We start from the raw sequence: 23182 nt of genomic DNA on the forward strand, positions 1-23182 counted from the left end.
TTGTCATGGTAGCCTAGAGTGGTATTAGACCCATCTCGAACTGTTGGTTCCGCCACACACAGAAAGAGAAAATAGCCCAAGTGTACAGAGATGTGTAGTTGCAGGTGCTGAAAGAGTAGAGCAGAATCCCATGCGTTTTGGTAAAAATAGAATACTTTACTTTGAATTAACGTAGTGCAAACCAAAAACAGTACACGTAGTAACAGTGCAGCAGTACAGATCTTGCAGAAGATTTAGGTACTAGTTACTGGTATAGAACACCGATACTTTCAGTAGAAAGTTTCTTTGCAGTAGAGAGAGAGAAGCTGCCAGAGGGGCCCTGCCCAATGTAGTAAGGGTTCTCTGAAATACAGAAGAGGTGAAAAAGAATACTTGTACTCACTGATGACTTGCTGTCTCTGACCGTCTTATGCCCCCTAGTTGCGGGCTACCCATCCAAGGTGGGTAATACGAGCCCCAGTCGTCGGTTATTTAGGTGTAGCAGACTCCCAGGATTACCCAGTTGTCCTGCACTGCGCAGTACGATACGTAGACCTTTCTCACTGTAGCTTTGTCCCACTGGGGTCAGTTTTTATTGCTTCAGGTAACTGCCCTGCACGTTTGAATCTTGCCAGGGCAAGGTGTTCCCTGTTTGGCTTCTCTCCCCTTTGTAGAGCTTAGCACTGTATAGCTTTCTTAGAGTTCAGTAGGAGAACTTTGTAACTGAGCTGCTTCTCACACATCCATCCGCTTGGACCTTCAACCACTAACTCCCTGAACTTCCCTCCCTCCCACCAAAACCTAACTCCTTCCTCCCAACCTTGCCATGCACCCCCCCCCATCAGCAGGGTGGCGTTATATGGCTGGCGTACACCATGGAGAAGTGGCATGCGCCAGGGACACATGATGATAAATGTCCCCCTTGGAGTTGGAGAGCAACTACAGAGAACATATACATGTATCAGTGCTGTTGTACAAGAGACTGTTGCCCTCCAAGACTGTAGACTAGAGGTATGTAAAAATGCATCTTTTTAAAAAATCGCTTTTGGTGATTTTTTTTTGTATGTTAATTGGTCTATTGTTGTTTTGTATACGTCACTAAATCTCCTCTGTACTAATTTTCTTCCTCTCTTGCTCCCTCGTCGGCAAATAATTGCAATGAGGGACCTTGTAATTAATATATTCACATGCACATAGCAACTGTTGCATCAGGGAGGCTCCGCTTTGCTCTGATAAGTATGTATGAATGCGTGTTTATGTGTTGTACGGTCAGACTGTGCCCAGCTCGTAGGTATGCACTGCAGGCTGGCCCCTCCCTTGGGTACAGTTTATAGTCAATATAGTCAGCCTTTTTCTTTGCACATTGATCTCTGGAGCTCCAGAGGAGAAGAAGAAGGGGAGGGAAGTGCTTGTCAATGATCACTTGATATAACCACAGGCTTCTTGGGAGGGAGGTATCTGAAATCCTTAGGTGTTGGAAGTATAAGGACTTGTGCTCCCATTCTGCAAATTCCCTCCTCCAGCTAAATACTGGGATCTATCAGCTGTCACAGGAGGCTATCTACAATAAGAGTCCATCATGCAGGAGGCTGAACATCTATATGAATCGACAATGCCCCAACAGTGGACGAACGATGAGAGAATCTACTCCATCCCTAGTAGTCCAGACAGCATGGATCTGAGTCCTGAGCGCCCTCTAAGCAGTGCATCAACCAATCCATCTTCTCAACCCGGTGGAGATGATGTTTATGGAGTTGAAAATGACTCTGTGACTAAACCCGATCTGCACTTGATCCTTGAAAAGAATTCCCTAAACCACAGTTCATCTCTATCCCCAATGTCTACAACTCCAACATCTCCTTATACTTCAGATTCACCATTTTTGCGACCTAAAGTCAACTCTTCATCGAACCCAACATCTCCGACCTCTCCAAGGGAGTACATCCCACCCAATGGTCTGCACACTCGGGTCCTGGATCCCACTGGGCAAATATACAACAATAACCGAAATGTGGATGAAGTAGACAACGAGGCACCAGAAGCTGACATCTCCCTCTACGTCAAGGTAGATAACATGTCTTATGTGATAGCAGACAATCTTAAGGGGCTTTCATAACCTTTGAGATATATTTACAGACTTTGTCTAGTTTAGTCCCTTATCCTTACTAAGGAAAGTTTGTATCGTTAGATATTGGAGACCCTAACAATATTTGTAGCTAGGTAATGGGAAGTCATGATGTGTTCATTTCTTTGCTTGTCTGTGGAGACAAGTTGTTGCCCAGCTGTCAACTGATAGGAGGTGGTGCTGGTGACAAACTAAGCCATCTCTGGTCCTGATTAGAGATGAGCTAACCAGGCAATCGGCATTTGATTAGCTGGGGCTGCTAAACTTGGATAAAGCTCATGGATACAGCCAATGACTATATCCATGTTTTCCACATAGCCTTAGGGCTTTATCCAACTTCAGCAGCCACCGCTAATCAAATGCCGAAAGTTCGGGTTCGGATGGACTCGAGCATGCTCCAGGTTCGCTCATCTCTAGTCCTGATGTTGATTGGAAAGTATATGTTGCTATGCAGAGAAACTGCATTGCAAGACTAGTGGGAAATACAAAGAGTAGCTGTTAAATGGAGTGTGTTTTGGTGCCACTAGATAAGTGAAGTTAGCCAATGTGTGGAGTCAGATAATGCCTAGGGTTGGCCTTTGTAGAGTTAGCGAGCCTCAGCCTATCCACTATTGGTGAAAGGCCTTTCAGGCCTGGAATGGCTTGAGTGGCTGTTCACCAAAAGATTGCAGTGAACAGAGGATTAGTGAAAGTGGCATGATGCCTGCGGGTTGCCTGTGTTGCTGATGGGGTCTCTTGGTCTTGAGATGTTCCTTAAAAGTTGTCTATTGAGGCCTATAAAGTGTCATAGGATATACAGTGAGCTGACATCCAGAGGTAGCCTTGGAGTGGGTCTGTGAAAACCTTAACCAGCAAGAAGGACAGTTTGCATTGTTTGATGCTTGCTGTCACCAGGCAGGTATGAGAGTCCTGACAAACATGGACGCAGTCATTTCTGAAAGAGTCTGTGAGAAGAGACTTTGTGATCTTTGTGAGAAGTGTTGGGCTGAAAGACACAAGGTCTAGGTTGAGAATGACAGGCCAAATCCCAGGTGTCATTACTGCTTGGGACTATTGGTTGTTGGCTAGCTGTGGAAGGTGGGCAGCTAAGACCTAATACACCTGTGGATGTGTGGGCCAAATGGTCCCAGTAGAAAGGCTTATTGTTGTAGGAATTGTGATTGGAGATTGGAAGGAGTGTGATTGGAGAATTAAGTGGTGACTCTTCTCCTGTTGTATTGTCTGCAGTCCTGGTCTTAGTTTCACCTACATTTTGTTCCGAATGACATAGACCCATTCCTGGGGTTCTGAGTGATAGCACATTGGTCACTGGGTCTGTGTGAGGCAACAATGTCCTGCGAGTGTTGTTTAATAATAGTAGAGATGAGCAAATTTTAAGCATACTTGAGTGCATGTGAACCCAGAAGTCTTGGCATTTCATTACCAGTTACTGAAGAAGTTGGATGCAGACCTAAGGCTGCCAGGAAAACATGGATTCGGCCATAGGGCACGAAACGAGTTTTTGCTGTATGTTACCGGATAGATACCCATTTCCATAAATCCTATTAGGGAATTCTGAATTAGTAGACAGGTTCTTCTGTTAGGACCTTTTGGCCAAAGAGACTATAAAGTGTATCCCTTGCTATAGCCGAACGGGCCTGCCCAGTCACCTGATTTGAATGCACGGTGTGTAGTTCTTCATTTCAACTGTGGTGGAGCTGCAGAGAACCTGGACACTTAAGGCACTATTTCACGGGATGATTATCGTGCGAAAAATTGTTATATCCTTCGAATTTAACCGATAATCATTCTGTGTAATTGCAGGCAACGTTCGTATGTCGTTGATCGTTGATTTAGATCTGAACCTAAAATTGTCGTTAATCGTTCGCTAATCGTTTGCTGTAATTCCACATTCGTTCGCTCAAGTTCTACATTTGTTCACTAATCGTTCAGTGTAATTGCACATTGTTCATTGTTTTGCTGGGATCAGATGGAGTAAACGATCATAGTAACGATCGCAATAACGATCATAGTAATGAGCGTAACTAACGACCATCGCTCTGTGTAATATGGTGAACGATTTCAGGTTAACGAAAAACAATCTCGTTTGCGATCGTTTATCGTTAGCCATTAATTGTTAAAAATCGCTCAGTGTAATAGAACCCTTAGGGCCCTATTCCACGGGATGCTTCTTGTTTGCATAATCTTTAAAGATAAACGATCTCAAACGACCGCTATTGCGAGCGACCTGAAATCATTCACCCATTTACACAGAACGATGATCGTTACTTATGATCGTTCTTGCGGTCGTCTTGTCATTGTTATTGCATTCGTCGCTAGTCCGTAGTCTGTCCACAACTGCACAATTTACAGATGTGTGAATGAGGCCTTAGGTAAATGCCCAGGACTCCATACTTTACACTGCACCACCATCTAATCAACCCATCCTTTCAAGTGCACCCCCACCTAAGCCTCAGTCCTTTATAGTTATCTACCACTTTGGGGTGCACTATGAAGGATAGGGGATGGGGTGGGTTTGCGGGTGAGGAAGTGGTGCACAGAGGACTGGGGTGAGTGACACCTCCATCCTTTAGGTAGCTCATTCTCCTCATCCCTAAAGCTTTTAAACATAAGGCTGGCTGGAGACTTGGGTGGCTCATAGACTAAATATCTGAATGGCCCTAAGGGAATCTTCCCAACAGAGCAGACTGTCAGTCAAGGCCTATACAGATATAAAGTGGTATATTATATGATCAGAAAATTACATATATACAAAAGTTAATAAAGTTTAATGAAACTTTTTTTTTTTTTACCGAAATTACAAACATGAAGCTGTAAAACATAACTCATAACATAATATGATGATACATAAGAAATAAATATAAGCTGCCTTAAAGCTCAGAGAAGCTGGAGCATCAAAGAGTTAAATACATTTAAAGGGACTATACTTGGTAATATTGCAGTATAATGACTGTAGCATATAGTTATATGCTGCACAGTACTACAGTTCGTATCCAGCCCAGGGTTAGATGATGGGTGTGACATGTGATTGTTTCTCTTGCCTCTCACGTTCTCATACAGTAAATAAGACCTAATGCAGGGCTGTACATGACTATTTATAACTAAGGAGATACCATGTCAGGGGGACAAAGTCCTGGGAAGATTGGTTCTGGAGAAGTGCAGTATTGTAGTGTTGCAGCATTGTGAAGCTTTGTGTTTCTGTTCTTTTTAGTAGACAAAAGTTTTTTGTCCTATTTTTCAAATCTTACCCGTCTCGTTTTATGAGCTAATAACTTAGACTTAAACTTATCCAAGTTATTCCAAGATTGTTTTTCAGTGAAAGAAAATGTATTTCATATTAGCAAAATTTTTTTAGCCCATACATTAAAGGGAAACTTCAGCTTAATTTTTTTTTCAAATCAACTGGTACCAGAAAGTTACATAGATTTGTAATTTACTTTAATTTAAAAATGTACAGTCTTTAAGTACTTATCAGCTACTGTATGTCCTGCAGGAAGTGGTGTATTCTTCCCAGTCTCTCTGCTGCCACCTCTGTCCATGTCAGAGTAGTAGCAAATCCCCATAGAAAACCTTTCCTGCTCTGGACAGTTCCTGACATGGACAGGTACAGTAACAGGAACGATGATTAGGTACAGTAACAAGAGCGACTATTAATTACAGTAACAGGGGTGGCGATTAGGTACAGTAACTGGAGTGACAGTTAGGTACAGTAAAAGGAACAACCATCAGGTACAGTAACAGGAGTGACGATTAGGTACAGTAACAGGAGCGATGATCAGGTACAGTAACAAGAGTGACGATAAAGTACAGTAACAGAAGCAAATATTAGGTGCAGTAACAGGAGCCACGATTTGGTACAGTAACAGGAGTGACAATCAGGTACAGTAACAGGCGTGACGATAAGGTACAGTAACAGGAGCAGCGATCAGGTACTGTAAAAAGAGTGACAATTAGGTACAGTAACTTGAGTGATGATTAGCTACAGTAAGAAGAGCAATGATCATGTACACTAACAGTGGTGACAGTCAGGTATATTAACAAGGACAACAATTAAGAACACCAACAGGAGTGAAATAAAGGTACAGCAACAGGGAACAGGGACAACTATCAGGTATAATAATGGGTGACTTAAGGTACTGTAATGGGGGATATGGAAGACTATCATGTACATCAACGAGGGACAGGGATGACTATTAGTTACAGCAACAAGGGACAGGGATAACTATTAGGTACGGCAGCAGAGGATGGGCCTATGATCAGGGTAGGAAAGGGGTTAATTTGTGTCTGTGTATGTGCTTACTATACTGCATGGCTTTGCTTCTCTCTTAGCTCTAAACTTATCCTTCACATGGAGCAGATCAGGGTCGAGAGAGCCACCAGAAAGCAGCCCCTCCTGTTATTCTCATTGCGATTGGTCCATCTGTAATGATGGACCAATCCCATTGATCCCCTGCCAAGACAAGTGGTAATCGGTCCCTGGCTGCTACTAAGTTATACTGTTGATGTGTGTCAGGGCAGCTCTTTTGGATTTCCCGTTCGTGATACCTAAACATTCAGGTAGCACCTAAATAATAATTTGTCCGTTTTTGTCTAGTAAAATATTGTAATTCTCATCTCTGACCATTGAAATGACATCATTTGTTTGTAACACAATACACATGTGACCCAAGCTGAATGGATGGCTCCATACCAGCACACTATAAATGTACACTGTTCCCGTCCCTGATTATAACAAATAAAACGGTATTACCATTGACCGTGGATACAATAGATGTAACTGGCAAACAAGTCAGAACATGCACCTGTCATCCCCTGCAGCGCTCTACCTGTACATTGTGCTCACTGCAAATACACCAAGGAATCACAGATGAGGCCCTTGGAATGACTGAGGAATATTTGTTGTGGGAGTGAATGTGAGGTCATTGATGGGGCAGGATGTATTGTTAAGTGCTTTATTATGCCTGTACTCCATTCCTTCCTTCTATAAGCTATAGTCATACAAGAGTTATAACCACAATACACTGTGCACACTAAAGTAATCTATATAAGCAGGGGCGTAACTAGGATTCATGGGGCCCCATAGCAAAAAACTATGGGGCCCCATGAATCCTGTACATTGCACCATGGGGTTGGGGGTCTTTGCGGGCTGGAGGATGTCTGGGGGTGGAGCGGGGGGGGGGGGGTCTGTGCGGCCTGGCTGCTGTCTGGGGGTGGGGTGGGCCTTTGTGGACTGGCGGCTGTCCGGGGGGTGGGGTGATGCCTGTGCAGGCCCATGGCTGTCCGGCGTGGAGTGCTGGTATGAGCAGGCCCATAAAGGCAGACCACACTTTGCCCCAGGCCCAACTGCTACGCATCAGCCCCTTAGCAGCTGCGTGGTCTGTCTCTGTGGTAGCTACGCCAGTGTATGTAAGTTATCAACTTCTATCAGAAGAAGGCATGTGGAGCAGTCTATGTGAGAGATGGGGGACCAAGGGAGCAGTCTGTGTGGCAAATAATTTGGCACTATACAGCAATAGTTATATTTATTTTTTGTCTAGAAGGAAAAAGTGCCCAGGTCTCTGACTTTTTCACTCACTAGCTACAGAGAAGGAACAATGTGTAGAGCTCTATTCACAATTATACAGGCTTAAGGGTTGTTATTCCCAGCATTACCTGCTTGTTCAGCATCTGGGATATTCTGCACATGCAGGTAAGTGCCCCATGTATACTTGGCACTGTGCACTAATCTGATGTAGGATGAACACTTGCATTATAGGAGATTAGATTTGCTGTTGGATGGTGAATGGGGCTTCTAAAAACAATGTTGCCCATTCTATTCAATGGCAACCAGTAGAATTGTGAATGCAGCACTGGAGTACTTCTAATCATAGGATAAGTAATACAACATTTGGTTTCGCACTGCTTCCTCATTGGACATGGTTGATTCTCCAGGAGGTCATGCGGATTGTGAGCAATCTGTTAACATATAAATTTAAATGATAAATTTCCATGTTAAATTAATTTATCAAGATACATGAAGCTAAAAAATAGAAAAGGAGAAGTTGCAGACAGACCATATCTTATCTTATAAATAAATTATTCCAGATTGATTATAAAAGTCCTAGAACATACAAGCAACGTAGCAGAAACTTTCTCTTAAAGGGGCCACGCTACCAGCAAAGCCTGTATTAGATAGGGATTGTTTAAATGGTTTATCAATGGCGGCCTAGACCAATTATTACACCCAACAAATAGCAACTGCGGGGCCAGAAAATAACTCCTTGGGTGTAATGAGTCCATGTGGTGGCTCCTCCCCCCAGGAGCCCTGATAGGCAATCATCTCTGACTCTGTCTAAGATGAGCTCCGCCTAGTGGCGGCTATAAGGTACAAGATATTTCCAGGAATTGTATGTGGCAGAAAAGCAGACCACTAGCTCTACTAGGATATAGTATGAGCGTCACAATGGGGTTCTAGTTGTACACCTATATGTACTTACATGATGTCACCAATGACTGAGCCACATTTGGGCCATAATGTGAGACCTGCCTGCACATGTGACCTTCGGATTGCATGGGCTCAAATGGTCTGACCCCTCTGCGCTTCACAATCAGCTAGCTAGGGGATAACTTTACAAGATGCACAACCCCTTTAAGGCCCATGCATGCTTGACCAAGTGAAGCAAGGATGTGTATGTGAAGATTAAGAGAGTTGGCTGTCGGCTGACAGCTGTCTAGACTGTATGACCATCTAAACTCTGTTACATCTGTTATCAAAGATGTTTTCTCCAAAAGGTAATGACTAAAAAGCTTTTTCCCTCGGGTCATTGTCATGTTAATAAAGTTGTTGAATGTAGCGACACAATGATTAATAACATGAAAGTGACTCTATTACATTCAGTCTGCAGGTAAGTAGTCACGACGGACCCATCACCATAGCGACAGCGTATTAAGGATGGGATGGTGAGGAACGCTGACCTGAGGTATAAGTGCAAAATTAGGCTGCATCAAAACCTCATCACAAAGTCCTAACCAGAGAGTCCGTATTTCCATGGTTACCCATTATCTTACACAAAAAACTGCTAAGTAGTCTCTTCTTCTAACTCAGAAGATGAACACAAATAATGCACTGTGCCATTTTTTCCTACTAAAATTTTTTTTTTTCACACTGAATTTACATCAGAGCTGAAAACTGGAATTTTCCATGACCCGATCTCATAGGCAAAAACTGTACTTTAATCAGCAATCTCTAATATTTGCAATTTTAAAGGGATACGAAAATTGGTTTGGACGTCTTATTTCTGTGCCACTGACCCCTGCTGGTGAGGAGGTGCATTGATTTGATGTATATAAAATCTCAGGGAAAGGTTCCTGCAATTATTTCTACAGGCAGACCATGTGGCTGTCATGGTGTCCTTGGAGGCGATAGTATAATTTGCCACATACGATCCGGGCGTAAGTTCGTACGTAGTGTGAACTGTGCAGCCGTACTTCGTATACTTTCCATTATACGCAAACTACGAAAGTCTCCGGCCGCTTATTCACGGAACGCGCTACGGCCGGAAACTTACGTAGTGTGAACATAGCCTCAATCTGAAGTGTGGTCAAGAGGAGAGGAGTCTTCCAGCTTCATCCCCTTCCTGAGTTAGAAATAACCCTGCAAACCTCAGTCTCCCCTTTCTAGTCAGTCCTGGCTTGATCAGAGTGAGAACATATACACATACCTTCACCTGTTTGCTAGACCCTCTACAAAGCTTTAGGCCTAGTTCTAGGGATGGTACGAACCCGAACTCTCGGAAATGATTCCCGCTGTCTGCCCGCTCCGTGGAGAGGGTGGATACAGCGGGAGGACCACCTGAAAAACTGGGATACAGCCATAGCCATAGGCTGTATCCCAGTTTTCCAGGTGGTCCTCCCGCTGTATCCACCCGCTGCACGGAGCGGGCAGACAGCAGGAATCTGATGCCGAGCGTTTGGGTTCATACGAACCCGAACCTCGCAGTTTCGGACCATCCTTACCTAGTTTGTTTTCAGTTCCCAGATAAAACCTGCTACAAGCAAGTAACCAAAGATTCTGTTGAAGTTGATAGGAGTCTAGGGGGGTTTACCAAAGACTGCTTTCAGTCCACACTCAGAGGACACGTCTACTTTGAAGAACTTGTTCCTGATCCAGGCATGATCGTCAAGACAAAAGAAAGACAATAGCTGTACAAGGACTCTCCTACAACCCCTCTCTGTTGGCTTACAGTCAGTTAGTGCCTAGTTGTTTACACCGTTCTTTTAGTGCACACCCTTCCTGTTGGACCATACTGGTCCAAAGAAAACATAGAGGGTCAGCCATCCACAAAGCTACATATGGTATATGACATATGCTGTTGGATAGGAACATTGCATCCTAGTATAGCCCACAGTGTGGCTCCCCATCTAGAACTAGGAATGAGGCTGTGTCAATCTAGATTACCACACTACTAATAGGTCTGTGGTCCAGCAGAAGACTCCACTAGAGGTGACTCTGGAGCAATCACTTACCGCTAGGGTGTATTTCTTATGAGATGGTCACAAATGACCCATTGGCCATTCAAATAGATGAAGCATGGTAGAAAAATTTCTTCTGGTGGACCCAAGGAACTCCAATATGATCCTAACATGATGGGGCCATGACTATATGGAAAATGGAATCTGATTGTAAGGATAGAGGTGGCTCTAGTCATCATTGTTATTCAGAGCAAAAAGAAGACTTTTATTAACGGGGTTATCCAGGATTAGGGAAAAAATGGCTGTTTTCTTCCAAAAACAGCGCCACCCCTGTCCTCAGGTTGTGTGTGGTAGTGCAGCTCAGAGCCATTCAGTTCATTAAAGTTGAGCTGCAATACCACATACATCCTGTGGACAGGGGTGGTGCTGTTTTTGAAAGAAAGAAGCCTTGTTTTTCTAATCCTCAATAATCCCTTTAAGGTTCATTTCAATACAAGGTCCCTGTTCTTATTTAACCTGTGAGGATGACTAAGTGAGTCACAGTAATAGCTACAATAACCGATAGAGTCCTTCTATGTGGATAAGATTAGAATTGACCAAGTTTTTTTGCGGTTTGAGCAATAAATCAATGCAACATGCAATGTTATAGCAAAGTCTTGGCCGCGAAGCAATGTGCTGGGATGGAAGGTAAGAAGGTTACAGGGATGTTCTGGGGGGGGGGGGGGGTATTTTTATTTTCACATTTCTCTTAGAAAGTTATATAACCTTGTAATATAACTGTAGTAAAGAAGATGTAATTTTTTTTTTCTTCCACCCCTTACTGACAGCAGTAAGGGGTGACATGGCTCCTCTGCTGCCACCAGTGGCTGTGATGGGAACTGCAGGGCTGCATACCCTGTTTCCGTGAAAATAAGACCAAGTAGAGGTTTTGCTTAATTGCTAAATAAAAGGCCTCACCGATAGTAATGTGGTGCCCACCCCTGGTGTGAAGGTGGGGCGGCCGATCACTTGCTAGATAGTTAGATGTGACGCCACTTCTGTGGTGGTTGGCCGAGATATAGCCGGGCCCAGTGATGTTGTGTCGTGACGCCAGTGCCGGTTGGGCACACAGGTATAGTGGCACACCTGCTTTTAGATTAAAGGGCCGGTTATACTTTGTTCCCCTGTGGACAGTGTCCTGCTGGGCTGTTGCAGGGTCCCTTGGGCTGTTGTCACGGTGGTCCGGAGTGGAGTAGTGACCCACCTGGACTATTGGCACTGCCACCCACAGAAAGGGGAGATGACCCAAGGAATGTCTGTGTTGGTGCCTGACGAGGAGTCTCTTTATCATAAATAAAATCTGTTTTACTCCAAGAATACTTATGTGCAGCAGGTCATACAGCTTTACATTGACATAAGACATTTCACTTGACAAAACACTTGATAGTTCAGGATCCAGATCTGAAGTGAGAGTATAGAGAATGGTACAGTTGTGCTGACTGGGTTGCGTGCTGCGAGGTTTATAGAAGAATCAGAAGAGTAGAGAGGAGGCTATTGTGAGAGTCCCAACCCAAGTAGTACTGTGCTCTGCCGGGATGTTGGAGGTACAAATAGAAGAATACTTGAGAAGAGAGAGAATACTTATGCCTGTGTTTTGACTCTTTTTTAGTCTTCACACCACCTATTGCCCTACCAGTGTCGGGGGACCTGTCCTAGTAGGTGACACAAGGCCCAGACCTTGTTACCTGGGATTAGGGGAATGCTGAGGGTTCCCTGCTTACACCCGTGCTGAGAGATAGAGTTCATAGGCTTCTAGCAAACTTGCTCTATCCGGATCAGTTCCTAGCCTTGCTTTGAGGATACTGTCCTGCACTGTGACTCTCCTTGTCCACGGCGTGGGTTGAGATGTTCCCTTTTGCGTCCGTCACTTGTAAATGTGCAGTTAAGGCATCACCTGCAGGCAGGCCCGTCACCTGCAGCCATCCCTGTTGTCCCCTGCTACCAGATGTAGAGCTGCACGCAGTCTGCCACTATCCAGTCGCCTGCCGCCATACCGTACGATGTGTATTAATATAATACACTGTCTTATTTTCAGGGAAACATGGTAAGTCCTGGTCCATGCACAGTTACATATCACTCACGCTGCTGTATGAAGATACTGAGCCTCCCCTGATGGCTATATACTATATGCATGCCCTGCACCTCTCCTATGCCTTAGTATAGGTCTCTCAGACATGTCGCTGACAAGCGTCTATATAACTTTAGCTTTTGTTAGATGTATGTAATGTCTGGACGAGGCATCATGAGACGTGTAGTGACCACAGCTACTGCCTGTATATAGAAGTCGGACTATAGCATGGTGTGAGTAAAACAACAATGCTATCACAGAAGAAGCTCAGGGCTTATTGTGGAGGATTTCATGTTTTTTTCTTGAATTTTACATAAAAATTTCCAGCGCTGTGTCTTCTCCAGCCATTCATTGTGACCCTTCACCTTGGCAGTCGCTGAATGTGCAGCTCTCTATATTCCCAGCAGAGCGAATCAGATATCAGAAGTTAACTTGTCACTGATTAAAGTGCCGGCATCACCAGTAATAAATTACATGAACAGCAATTCCCGTATAGATGAGACTCATTCCCATCATGAGATAACAAGCCCCTGGGGCTGCCAGAAATTATATCTATATAGAATCAATCATTAAAAGTATAGGACGTAGATTATAAAAATACAGTATAAGTAAAATCAGATAAATATTCCAGATACAGGTGAAGATTTCTGTTCCCAGAAGACCCCTCCCCCTCCAAGCTTTAGCTGACACCCCTTCCCCTTTAAGCTCCTTTCCTGCTGCCAAGAAAACGGTGGTGATGGCCATTCTGTTTCGTCAGCGCTCACTCTAGATTACATAGACAGCACTGCCCTCTAGAGGTCATCATTGGATTCACACATTTTGTTAACAGTTACTGTATTAGAATAAGTTGACACTGTGTTTTTGTCTACATTTAATATAAAGGTTTTATACCCTTGAAGATGTATACATTTCCCATTGACTTACATTGTTAAAAAAAAGACTATTGTAAAATGCATCTTTTAATGTTTCATATTATTAATAACTTTTGAATATGTTTGGGATGGAAGGGGGGGAAATGTTCACTTCCACCATTGTTTTTATAGGGGTAGTCCAGCGAATCAACTGAAAGTGCAAGAGATTTGTAATGTACTTCTATTAAAAGATATCAAGTCGTCCAGTACTTATCAGCTGCTGTATGTCCTGCAGGAAGTGGAGTACTCTTTCCAGTCTGACACAGTGCTCTCTGCTGCCACCTCTGTCTATGTCAGGAACTGTCCAGAGCAGTAGCAAATCCTCATAGAAAACCTCTACTGCTCTCCAGACTGGTTAAAGCTGCTGCGGGCGAGCTTTCGGCCGGCAGTGCGGGGGTTAAAGGGGCGGGGTCCCATACACGCAGCGGATCCGCTGCGTGTATAGGACCCATTCACCTTCTCACTACTGGATCTGCAGCGGATTTTGATGCCAACTCGCAGTGTGAAATCCGCTGCGGATCCGGTACGTGTGAACACAGCCTAAAAGAAGTAAACTACAAATCGCTGGCACCATTTGATTTGAAAGAGTAGCAGTCAAAGGGAAGTAAGATATAATATCTCAGATATTGTCAGGTATTCTCTGTGAAGAGTGCCAGTGGTAAAGAGGATTTCAGGCCTGGCCTGGTCAATCAAGTGGCTACAACAATTTGCCTATATGGTTGGGCACTGTAAAGGATATGTGGAAGTATGCCAGGTACCAGGAAAAGTGTAGGGCAGGGATGAGGACAGGAACAGGGCAGGTGCCAGGAAAAGTGTAGGGCAGGGATGAGGACAGGGGCAGGCGTGGTGGGGAAGACCGGCCCGGGGGGCACATGTCCCCCCTGCCCCCTGGCCCAGCCCTCCCCTGGGAGCAGTGCAGGAATCAGAAAAACTGTAGGGCAGGGATGAGGACAGGAGCAGGGCAGGTGCCAGGAAAAGTGTAGCGCAGAGATGAGGACAAGAGCAGGGAAGGTGCCAGGAAAAGTGTAGGGCAGGGAAGAGGACAGGAGCAGGGCAGGTGCCAGGAAAAGTATAGGGCAGGGATAAGAACAGGAGCAGGGCAGGTGCCAGGAAAAGTGTAGGGCAGGGATGGGGACAGGAGCAGGGCAGGTGCCAGGAAAAGTATAGGGCAGGGATGAGGACAGGAGCAGGGCAGGTGCCAGGAAAAGTGTAGGGCAGAGATGAGGACAAGAGCTGGGAAGGTGCCAGGAAAAGTGTAGGGCAGGGATGAGGACAGGAGCAGGGCAGGTGCCAGGAAAAGTATAGGGCAGGGATAAGAACAGGAGCAGGGCAGGTGCCAGGAAAAGTGTAGGGCAGGGATGGGGACAGGAGCAGGGCAGGTGCCAGGAAAAGTATAGGGCAGGGATGAGGACAGGAGCAGGGCAGGTGCCAGAAAAGTGTAGGGCAGGGATGGGGACAGGAGCAGGGCAGGTGCCAGGAAAAGTATAGGAATGGATCGGAAATGTAAAGGAACCCAGAAACACACAGGGTTAGAACCAGGAGAAGTATAGGGTTGGAATAAGGAGAAGTGCAATGCAGGAACCAGGAGAAGTTCAATGTAGAATAATTCAGAAGTACGGACCAGAATAAATGTCCAGGAGAAGTGTAGTGTTGGAACAAGGAGAAGTGCAATGGTGAGGCAAGGACATCATAGGAGTAGGGATCAGGAGGAGTGTGGGGCAGGGAGCAGGGGTATACTAAGAGCAGGAGTGTACTGGGAGCAGAGGTATACTAAGAGCAGGAGTGTACTGGGAGCAGAGGTATACTAAGAGCAGGAGTGTACTAGGAGCAGAGGTATACTAAGAGCAGGAGTGTATTGGGAGAAGGGGTATACTGGGAAAAGGGGTATACTGGGAGTAGGAGCACACTGTAAGCAGGGGTATACTGGGAGTAGGAGTGTACTGGGAGCAGGGGTGTACTGGGAGCAGGGGTGTACTAAGAGCAGGAGTGTACTAAGAGCAGGAGTGTACTGGGAGCAGGGCATACTGGGAGCAGGGGTGTACAAAGAGCAGGAGTGTACTAAGAGCAGAAGTGTACTGGGAGCAGGGCATACTGGGAGCAGGGGTGTACAAAGAGCAGAAGTGTACTAAGAGCAGGAGTGTACTGGGAGCAGGAATGTATTAGGAGCAGGGCATACTGGGAGCAGGGGTGTACTAAGAGCAGGAGTGTACTGGGAGCAAGGGTATAGAGCAGGAGGGTATTGGGAGAAGGGGTATACTAGGAGAAGGGGTATACTGGGAGTAGGAGTGTACTGGGAGCAGGGTTATACTGGGAGCAGGGGTATACTGGGGGTAGGAGTGTACTGGGAGCAGGGGGTTACTAAGAGCAGGAGTGTACTGGGAGCAGGAGTGTACTGGGAGCAGGGCATACTGGGAGCAGGGGTATACTAAGAGCAGGAGTGTACTGGGAACAGGGGTGTACTGGAAGCAGGAGTGTACTGGCAGCAGGGGTATACTGGGAGCAGGAGTGTACTGGAAGCAGGGGTATACTGCAATGAAATCAAGTCACTTCCTTACACACTTGGTAATGAGAATTTCCATCCACATTAAAGGAAACATAGTGGATTATGTGCATTGTAATTCACTTTTACAACCAGTCACCTGTTTTGTTGCACTGTAAACCACAATATGTGTGTGTATATATATATATATATATATATATATATATATATATACACACACTGAGAGTAAGGAACACTTCCCTACTGTAATAAAAATGCTTGTCCTCTCTGTAATGATGTTTATGCTGAAGAGGAAGCCCATATAATATGTACAGTGCTTACTGTCATCTATACTACAGGATAGCAACAGCAGAGGAGGTCCGCGGCATAGATACATATACACTTTATACCCAAATACTTATACCTGAATATTGCCATAGAATCCAAATATACATACACATAATACTGCCATTCAGTGGCCAAATAATACTGCCATATGATGCCTAAATAATGCATCTATGTATCCAAATAATACTGCCCTACAATGCCACACATAACGGCCCTTTGATGCCCAAATAAAACTAATACCATAGGTCCAGATAATACCGCCATATAGTGCTTAAGAGATTATCCCTAAAGTCCCTGCTGATCTAGAACAGTGAATGATATATGATCCTTTTGTTCTTGGGGAGATAAGCCTCAACATGGCCAAAATGAATGTTTATGTACATGGAGAGGTTGGGTGGAGCAGCACTAGCACATGACCTGTGGTGTTAGGATGAAATTTACTGCACATCTACATTATAATACTTTATTATAGCGCACTATATATCCTAGACAATGATTAATCCACACTATAGGCACCATTGCCAAAGGTCAGTAAATTACTGACTGGAACAAAACTTGTGTCTTGTCATAACAACCTTACACATCAGTAAAAATTCCTGATATTACTATGTGGAGTGCTGTACAAAGCAACCAGGGACTGAGCTGCTACCTTTAAATAGAAGAATATACTAAGCACCTCGTAGCTGCAGAACATAATAATACACACCTCAGCTGCTTCAGAACCTCATAATACACACCTCAGCTGCTTCAGAACCTCATAATATACACCTCAGCTGCTTCAGAACCTCATAATATACACCTCAGCTGCTTCAGAACCTCATAATATACACCTCAGCTGCTTCAGAACCTCATAATACACCTCAGCTGCTGCAGAACTTCATAATACAACTCAGCTGCTGCAGAACCTCATCATACACCTCAGCTGCTTCAGAACCTCATAATATACACCTCAGCTGCTTCAGAACCTCATAATATACACCTCAGCTGCTTCAGAACCTCATAATATACACCTCAGCTGCTGCAGAACCTCATAATATACACCTCAGCTGCTGCAGAACCTCATAATACACCTCAGCTGCTTCAGAACCTCATAATACACCTCAGCTTCTGCAGAAACTCATCACACACCTCAGCGGCTGCAGAACCTCATAATACACCTCAGCTGCTGCAGAACCTCATAATACACCTCAGCTGCTGCAGAACCTCATCATACACCTCCATACCTCTCAACATTTTGGATGGCCAAAGAGGCACAACTGCGGAGGGGATAACAAATGTGTTTCCGTAACTGTCCGCATTTGCAGGGATTCCCTGTTAAATAGGTGACATGAACGAACAATGACTTAATCTTTTGCGGCACAGATCATATCCCCAAAACAGATCCATAACACCTACAGATGTGTGTATGGGTCTATTATACAGTAAGAAACCAGAGACTTTCTAAAGCAACATATAGGGGGAGATTTATGAAAGAGTGTAAATATACACCTGGTGTATACTGCCCACAGCAACCAATCACAGCTCAGCTTTCAGATCTGGTAAAATATAAGAGGAGCTGTGATTGGTTGCTGTGGGCAGTTTACACCAGGTATATATTTACACCCTTTCATAAATCTCCCCCAGAAAGTTTATTATTGGGAATCTAATTTCTAGGTCAAAAAGAGGGTCATGTAAGGGGTAAAGAGGGACAGAGGGACATAGGTCAAAAGTAGGGACTGTCCCTCCAAAAGAGGGACACTTGGGAGGTATGACACCTCAGCTGCTTCAGAACCCTTATAACACACCTCAGCTGCTTCAGAGCCTCATAATACACCTCAGCTACTGCAGAACCTCATAGTACACCTCAGCTACTGCAGAACCTCATAATACACCTCAGCTGCTGCAGAACCTCATAATACACCTCAGCTGCTTCAGAGCCTCATAATACACCTCAGCTACTGCAGAGCCTCATAATACACCTCAGCTGCTGCAGAACCTCATAATACACCTCAGCTGCTGCAGAACTTCATAATACAACTCAGCTGCTGCAGAACCTCATAATATGTAATATATGTCACCACTACCATGAACCATAAAGCATCTTGGAATTCCATGAACTGTATAAATGCCCAGAACCTTTTGCATCTCCCCAGTGGCTGCTACTAAAGCTGCCAGTAGGGGGCGCCTCATACCACCTCTCATTTCCCAGTAGTCCTTTACAGCAAAACAAAACCCTATCACTCACACTTCCTCACTTATTCTTGTCACGTATTTGCAATAATTCTTTTCAGATTTTTGGTTGAAATATATATTTTTTCATCCATGTAAAATTCTGCAAATATCCGTGTAATCTACAGCGGTGCAAAATATTAAGTTTTTGTGAATACTTGTATAATTTAGGTAAAGAATGATCCTATACAATTTCTTTTTTTTTGTATAAAGCTAGTTGTACAAGTTTGCGCTCTGTCATCCTGTAGACATTAATGGGGGAGATTTATCAAACATGGTGTAAAGTGAAACTGGCCCAGTTGCCCCTATCAACCAATCAGATTTCACCTTTCATTCCGCACAGACTCTTTGGAAAATGAAAGGTGGAATCTGATTGGTTGCTAAGGGCAACTGGGCCAGTTTTACTTTACACCATGTTGGATAAATCTCCCCCATTGTTGCTATTTGTATCTTTTTTTAGGCCATGTTCACATAGCGTAAGAGACTGGCCATTCCGTGACCCGGCCAGGTCACGGAGCGGCCGGTCTCTGAAAAGATCATCCTGGCCGGTACTGCAGTATTGGCTGGATGATCTTTCAGGCCGCAGAGTTCTGATGCGGGCGCATCCGTGCGCGCTCGCATCAGAAATCCCCACATCACACTATGGAGCAAGCGGCCGCAGCCGCTCGCTTCATAGTGTGCACTGACATGGTTTCCTACGGCCGCTATACACTGAATAGCGGCTGCAGAAAACTGACATGTCAGTTCTTTGCGGCGCCACGAGTGTATATGCTCCGGCTGGGATCCCATAGACAGCAAGTCGACGTATTTTGCAACAACGGCCTTGGTTTATTATGAAAAAATATGTTGTGTGAACATAGCCTTATTCTATAAATGATACACAAATGGGAAAATGGCGTCCCACCACAGCTTACTGCCGCTAGTACCGAGTGATCTTATTAATGTATCTCTGTACACAAAAATTAAAGGATATAGGAAATGCTTGCGGTCACAAGAGAGTGCCTTGGCGGATTATAATGTGGGCGGCGTGGCATGGGCCCCCCCGGAGCCTCGGGCGGCCGCCCAAACCGCCCACATTATAATCCGCCACTGCCGGAAGTCCAACTTCCGGCCTCATCTGCATCGTTGATCTCGTATGCAATCTCCATCAGCTGATCCTGCACGCCGTGGCCACGGCACACCAGAATACAGCCTACCAGAATACGAGCAGCCTCCGACTGAAGCCGCGGGCTAAGTGACTACTCCTATCATCCGGAGCTCCGAAACTAAGACTCTACCTAGGTAAAACATTGCATGCAAAACCTCACAACGGACCGGTAAGCTAACAACTACGAGCGCTAATTGCCATGAGACGCTGCATGTCTCATATGTTCTCAGATCTGAATCGGGCATTACTAGTATCATCTGCATGGACCGTTTTTAGTTATTTTAACGAGCATATTATTGTTCCCTATTGTTGCCTATTCTTATATATCATCATTAGAGATGAGCGAACCGGGTTAGGGTTCGAGTCCATCCGAACCCGAACATTCGGCATTTGATTAGCGGGGGCTGCTGAACTTGGATAAAGCTCTAAGGTTGTCTGGAAAACATGGATATAGCCAATGACTATATCCATGTTTTCCACATAGCCTTAGGGCTTTATCCAACTTCAGCAGCCACCACTAATCAAATGCCGAAAGTTCGGGTTCGGATCGACTCGAGCATGCTCAAGGTTCGCTCATCTCTATTGCTTATCTTTATGCATTCTTAGTTATTAAATCCCCACATTATTTTTGAGATTTTCCGATATTATTATCAATTAGATACAGTGCGCTATATACCTTGAGGTTCTTCACACTTTCCTTTTTCCAATACCCTTATTCTGTTAATATTAATAGAATGTGGAACTTTGTAAATGACATTGTATCACTTTGTACTTGGAGCTTAGAGCAGTGTTCCCAAACCTGTGGCTCTGCAGCTGTTGCAAGACTACAACTCCCATCATGTAGGGGATGCTGGGAGTTGTAGTCTTGCAACAGCTGAAGAGCCACTGGTTGTAAAGCAGTGTGGCAGAGGGAGCAGGACAGGCTTTCCTCTGCACACAGTAGTGGGAGGAGGGCTGCTGGCACAGGCCATGCTATAGGTGTATCCCCAGGCCTCTAACCACTCCCCTGCTCTTTTGCTCTGGGCTATTTTGGTCTGTCAGTGTGAACAGATCACTGACAGATGAGGATACAGTATCCAGCTGGGGACCTGTTGCTCTCTTTAGATTGCAGAGCTGGATCATGACTGTTCTCCTGCACAACATTCAGATCTCCTGCTGATCAAGAGGATGCCTCCTATAGCCCACCTATTCAGAAGATAATTTACTGGCACCAGCAGTTTTATTTTTTATTTATTTTGTAATTATTATCATTATTTATTTATCTTTTTTTTTTATATATACTACAAGAAAAAAACAATCCCCCCAAAAATAAATTTTACCAAAATGTCCAATAGCACTCCTAATGGAGAGGAGAAGGACCCAGAAATAGAACTTTTTGTGAAGGTAAGTCCTGTCAGCTTGGGAGGTGGTGGACGGATTTTTTTGGCTGGCCTACTGGGAGAATAGACAAGAATGTCCGCCGGTCCCTTTATACTTGTGGACTAAGCAGTTTTTATTTTGTTGTGTTGGATTGTGCGGCGTCTTTTTGTTTGCGTGGAGTTTTGTTTTCTTTCTAGACTCATTAGGGTTTTTAATTGCAAGTGAGATGTGAGTGGTCCTGGTGGCGGAAGACCCCCGGGGGTCAGCCTGTGCTTTCTGTGCAGGTGCTTTGCATATGTTATGTATGCTTCTCTATAGAACTTGTCATGGGATGTACTGTGCTATGTTTTTCCTAGTTTTTACATTTTACAATTTTTTTTTACGATTTTTGAAAGCAAAATTTTATGCAAACTTTATAATAAAAATAATACACCTCAGCTGCTGCAGAACCTCATAATAGACACAACTGCTGCTGAACCTCATAATACACCTCAGCCGCAGCAGAACCTCATACTACACCTCAGCTGCTGGAGAACCTCATAATACACAGCTCAGCTGCTGCAGAACCTCCTAATACACCTCAGCTGCTGCAGAACCTCATCATACACCTCAGGTGCTGCAGATCCTCATAATACACCTCAGCTGCTGCAGAACCTCAAAATACACCTCAGCTGCTGCAGAACCTCACAATACACCTCAGCTGCTGGAGAACCTCATAATACACCTCAGCTGCTGCAGAACCTCATAATGCACCTCAGCTGCTGCAGAACCTCATAATACACCTCAGCTGCTGCAGAACCTCATAATACAACTCAGCTGCTGGAGAACCTCATAATACACAGCTCAGCTGCTGCAGAACATCATAATACACCTCAGCTGCTGCAGAACCTCATAATACACCTCAGCTGCTGCAGAACCTCATAATACAGCTCATAGTAAACATGTCAGTAATAATAATAAAAAAAAGCATAATGCTAAACATATTAGGAAAAACAATACCTATACATATATAACATGACAAAAGTCAAAAGTGAAAACCGATGCTATATTTCACATCCCTAACCAGTTCTTTCTTGGCTCTGATCTTTTGATACTTGAGGATAAATTACTGGATGATAACATTTTCCGCACTATTAGATGCCAGATTATAAGAATTGACTTCCTATTCAGTTCTCTCTTGAGTCCCCTCCACCTGGTCTTGTTATAATTGTATGTAAAGTACCAAATTATCAGATTTTCTGGACTATTGGATAACAGATAACAGGAATTTTCATTAAAGGGAACCTGTCACCGAGGACGCGGACCCGTCCCCAGTGACAGCTTCCCTTTAACATCTGCAGCCTTCATGTTATAGAGCAGGACTGCCTGACAGACTGACATAAAGAATTACTTGTCATTTACTGGTCTAAACCCCTGCTCATTCTCATGGTAGGAGTCCAGTGGGCGGTGCCATGCAGGTTCCCTTCAACATTTCCATTACTGGACACTGAATAACATACCCCATTGATTTATTACAAGTGATTGGTTGTTGGAGACTATGGGGGAGATTTATGGCACTGTCTTATAGTAAGATTCTCTTTGTTGTCCATATCAACCAATCACAGCTCAGCTTTCACTTCTCACATTGCTCTGGTAAAATGAAAACTGAGCTGTGATTGGTTGCTGTGGGCAACCATGGTTACTATAGGGCCACATTATATGGCTTGCGGCACGCTATAAATAAGTGCTGATCTATTAGATTAATGCTAATTTACATGTCTTTTTACACAACACGGTAATCGTGTGGCCAGGGCTGGACCAACAATCACTAGATTATTTGTGCGGCCCTTTGTTGCCATCAGCCATACATCCATACAGCCCAATTCATCTATTGTAGCGCCTGTAGAGTACTGACTGGAATAATATATAGGCCGGTGTGTCAATAAGGAACGATGGGGATCGCTGTCACATGATCAGACACTTCCTGTGACTGTGTCACTACACTGACCCCCTGTTAGGAGGGCGATGATGAAACGACTTGTACATGATCATCTATGAGGTCAGATTACAACTTTGTCATCCCAGCCAG

The 23182-nt window shown here is 44.5% G+C and overlaps 1 protein-coding gene across 2 annotated transcripts in view; it reads left to right on the forward strand.

Annotated features, from left to right (window-relative positions):
• The first annotated feature begins 1345 nt into the window (after window positions 1–1345).
• CLIC5 (chloride intracellular channel 5) overlaps window positions 1346–23182 on the forward strand; it is a 72735-nt gene continuing 50898 nt past the window's right edge. The window contains exon 1 of one of the 2 annotated variants that reach the window (XM_069975866.1): window positions 1346–2044. In XM_069975866.1, the coding sequence (XP_069831967.1) occupies window positions 1559–2044 (486 nt within the window). In that variant the 5' untranslated portion in view covers window positions 1346–1558. Of the gene's footprint in view, window positions 2045–20806; window positions 21139–23182 lie in introns of those variants that run through there. The other variant, XM_069975867.1, reaches the window with a different exon arrangement.

This window comes from Dendropsophus ebraccatus, chromosome 6 (assembly GCF_027789765.1).
Source record: "Dendropsophus ebraccatus isolate aDenEbr1 chromosome 6, aDenEbr1.pat, whole genome shotgun sequence".
Lineage (NCBI taxonomy): Eukaryota > Metazoa > Chordata > Amphibia > Anura > Hylidae > Dendropsophus > Dendropsophus ebraccatus.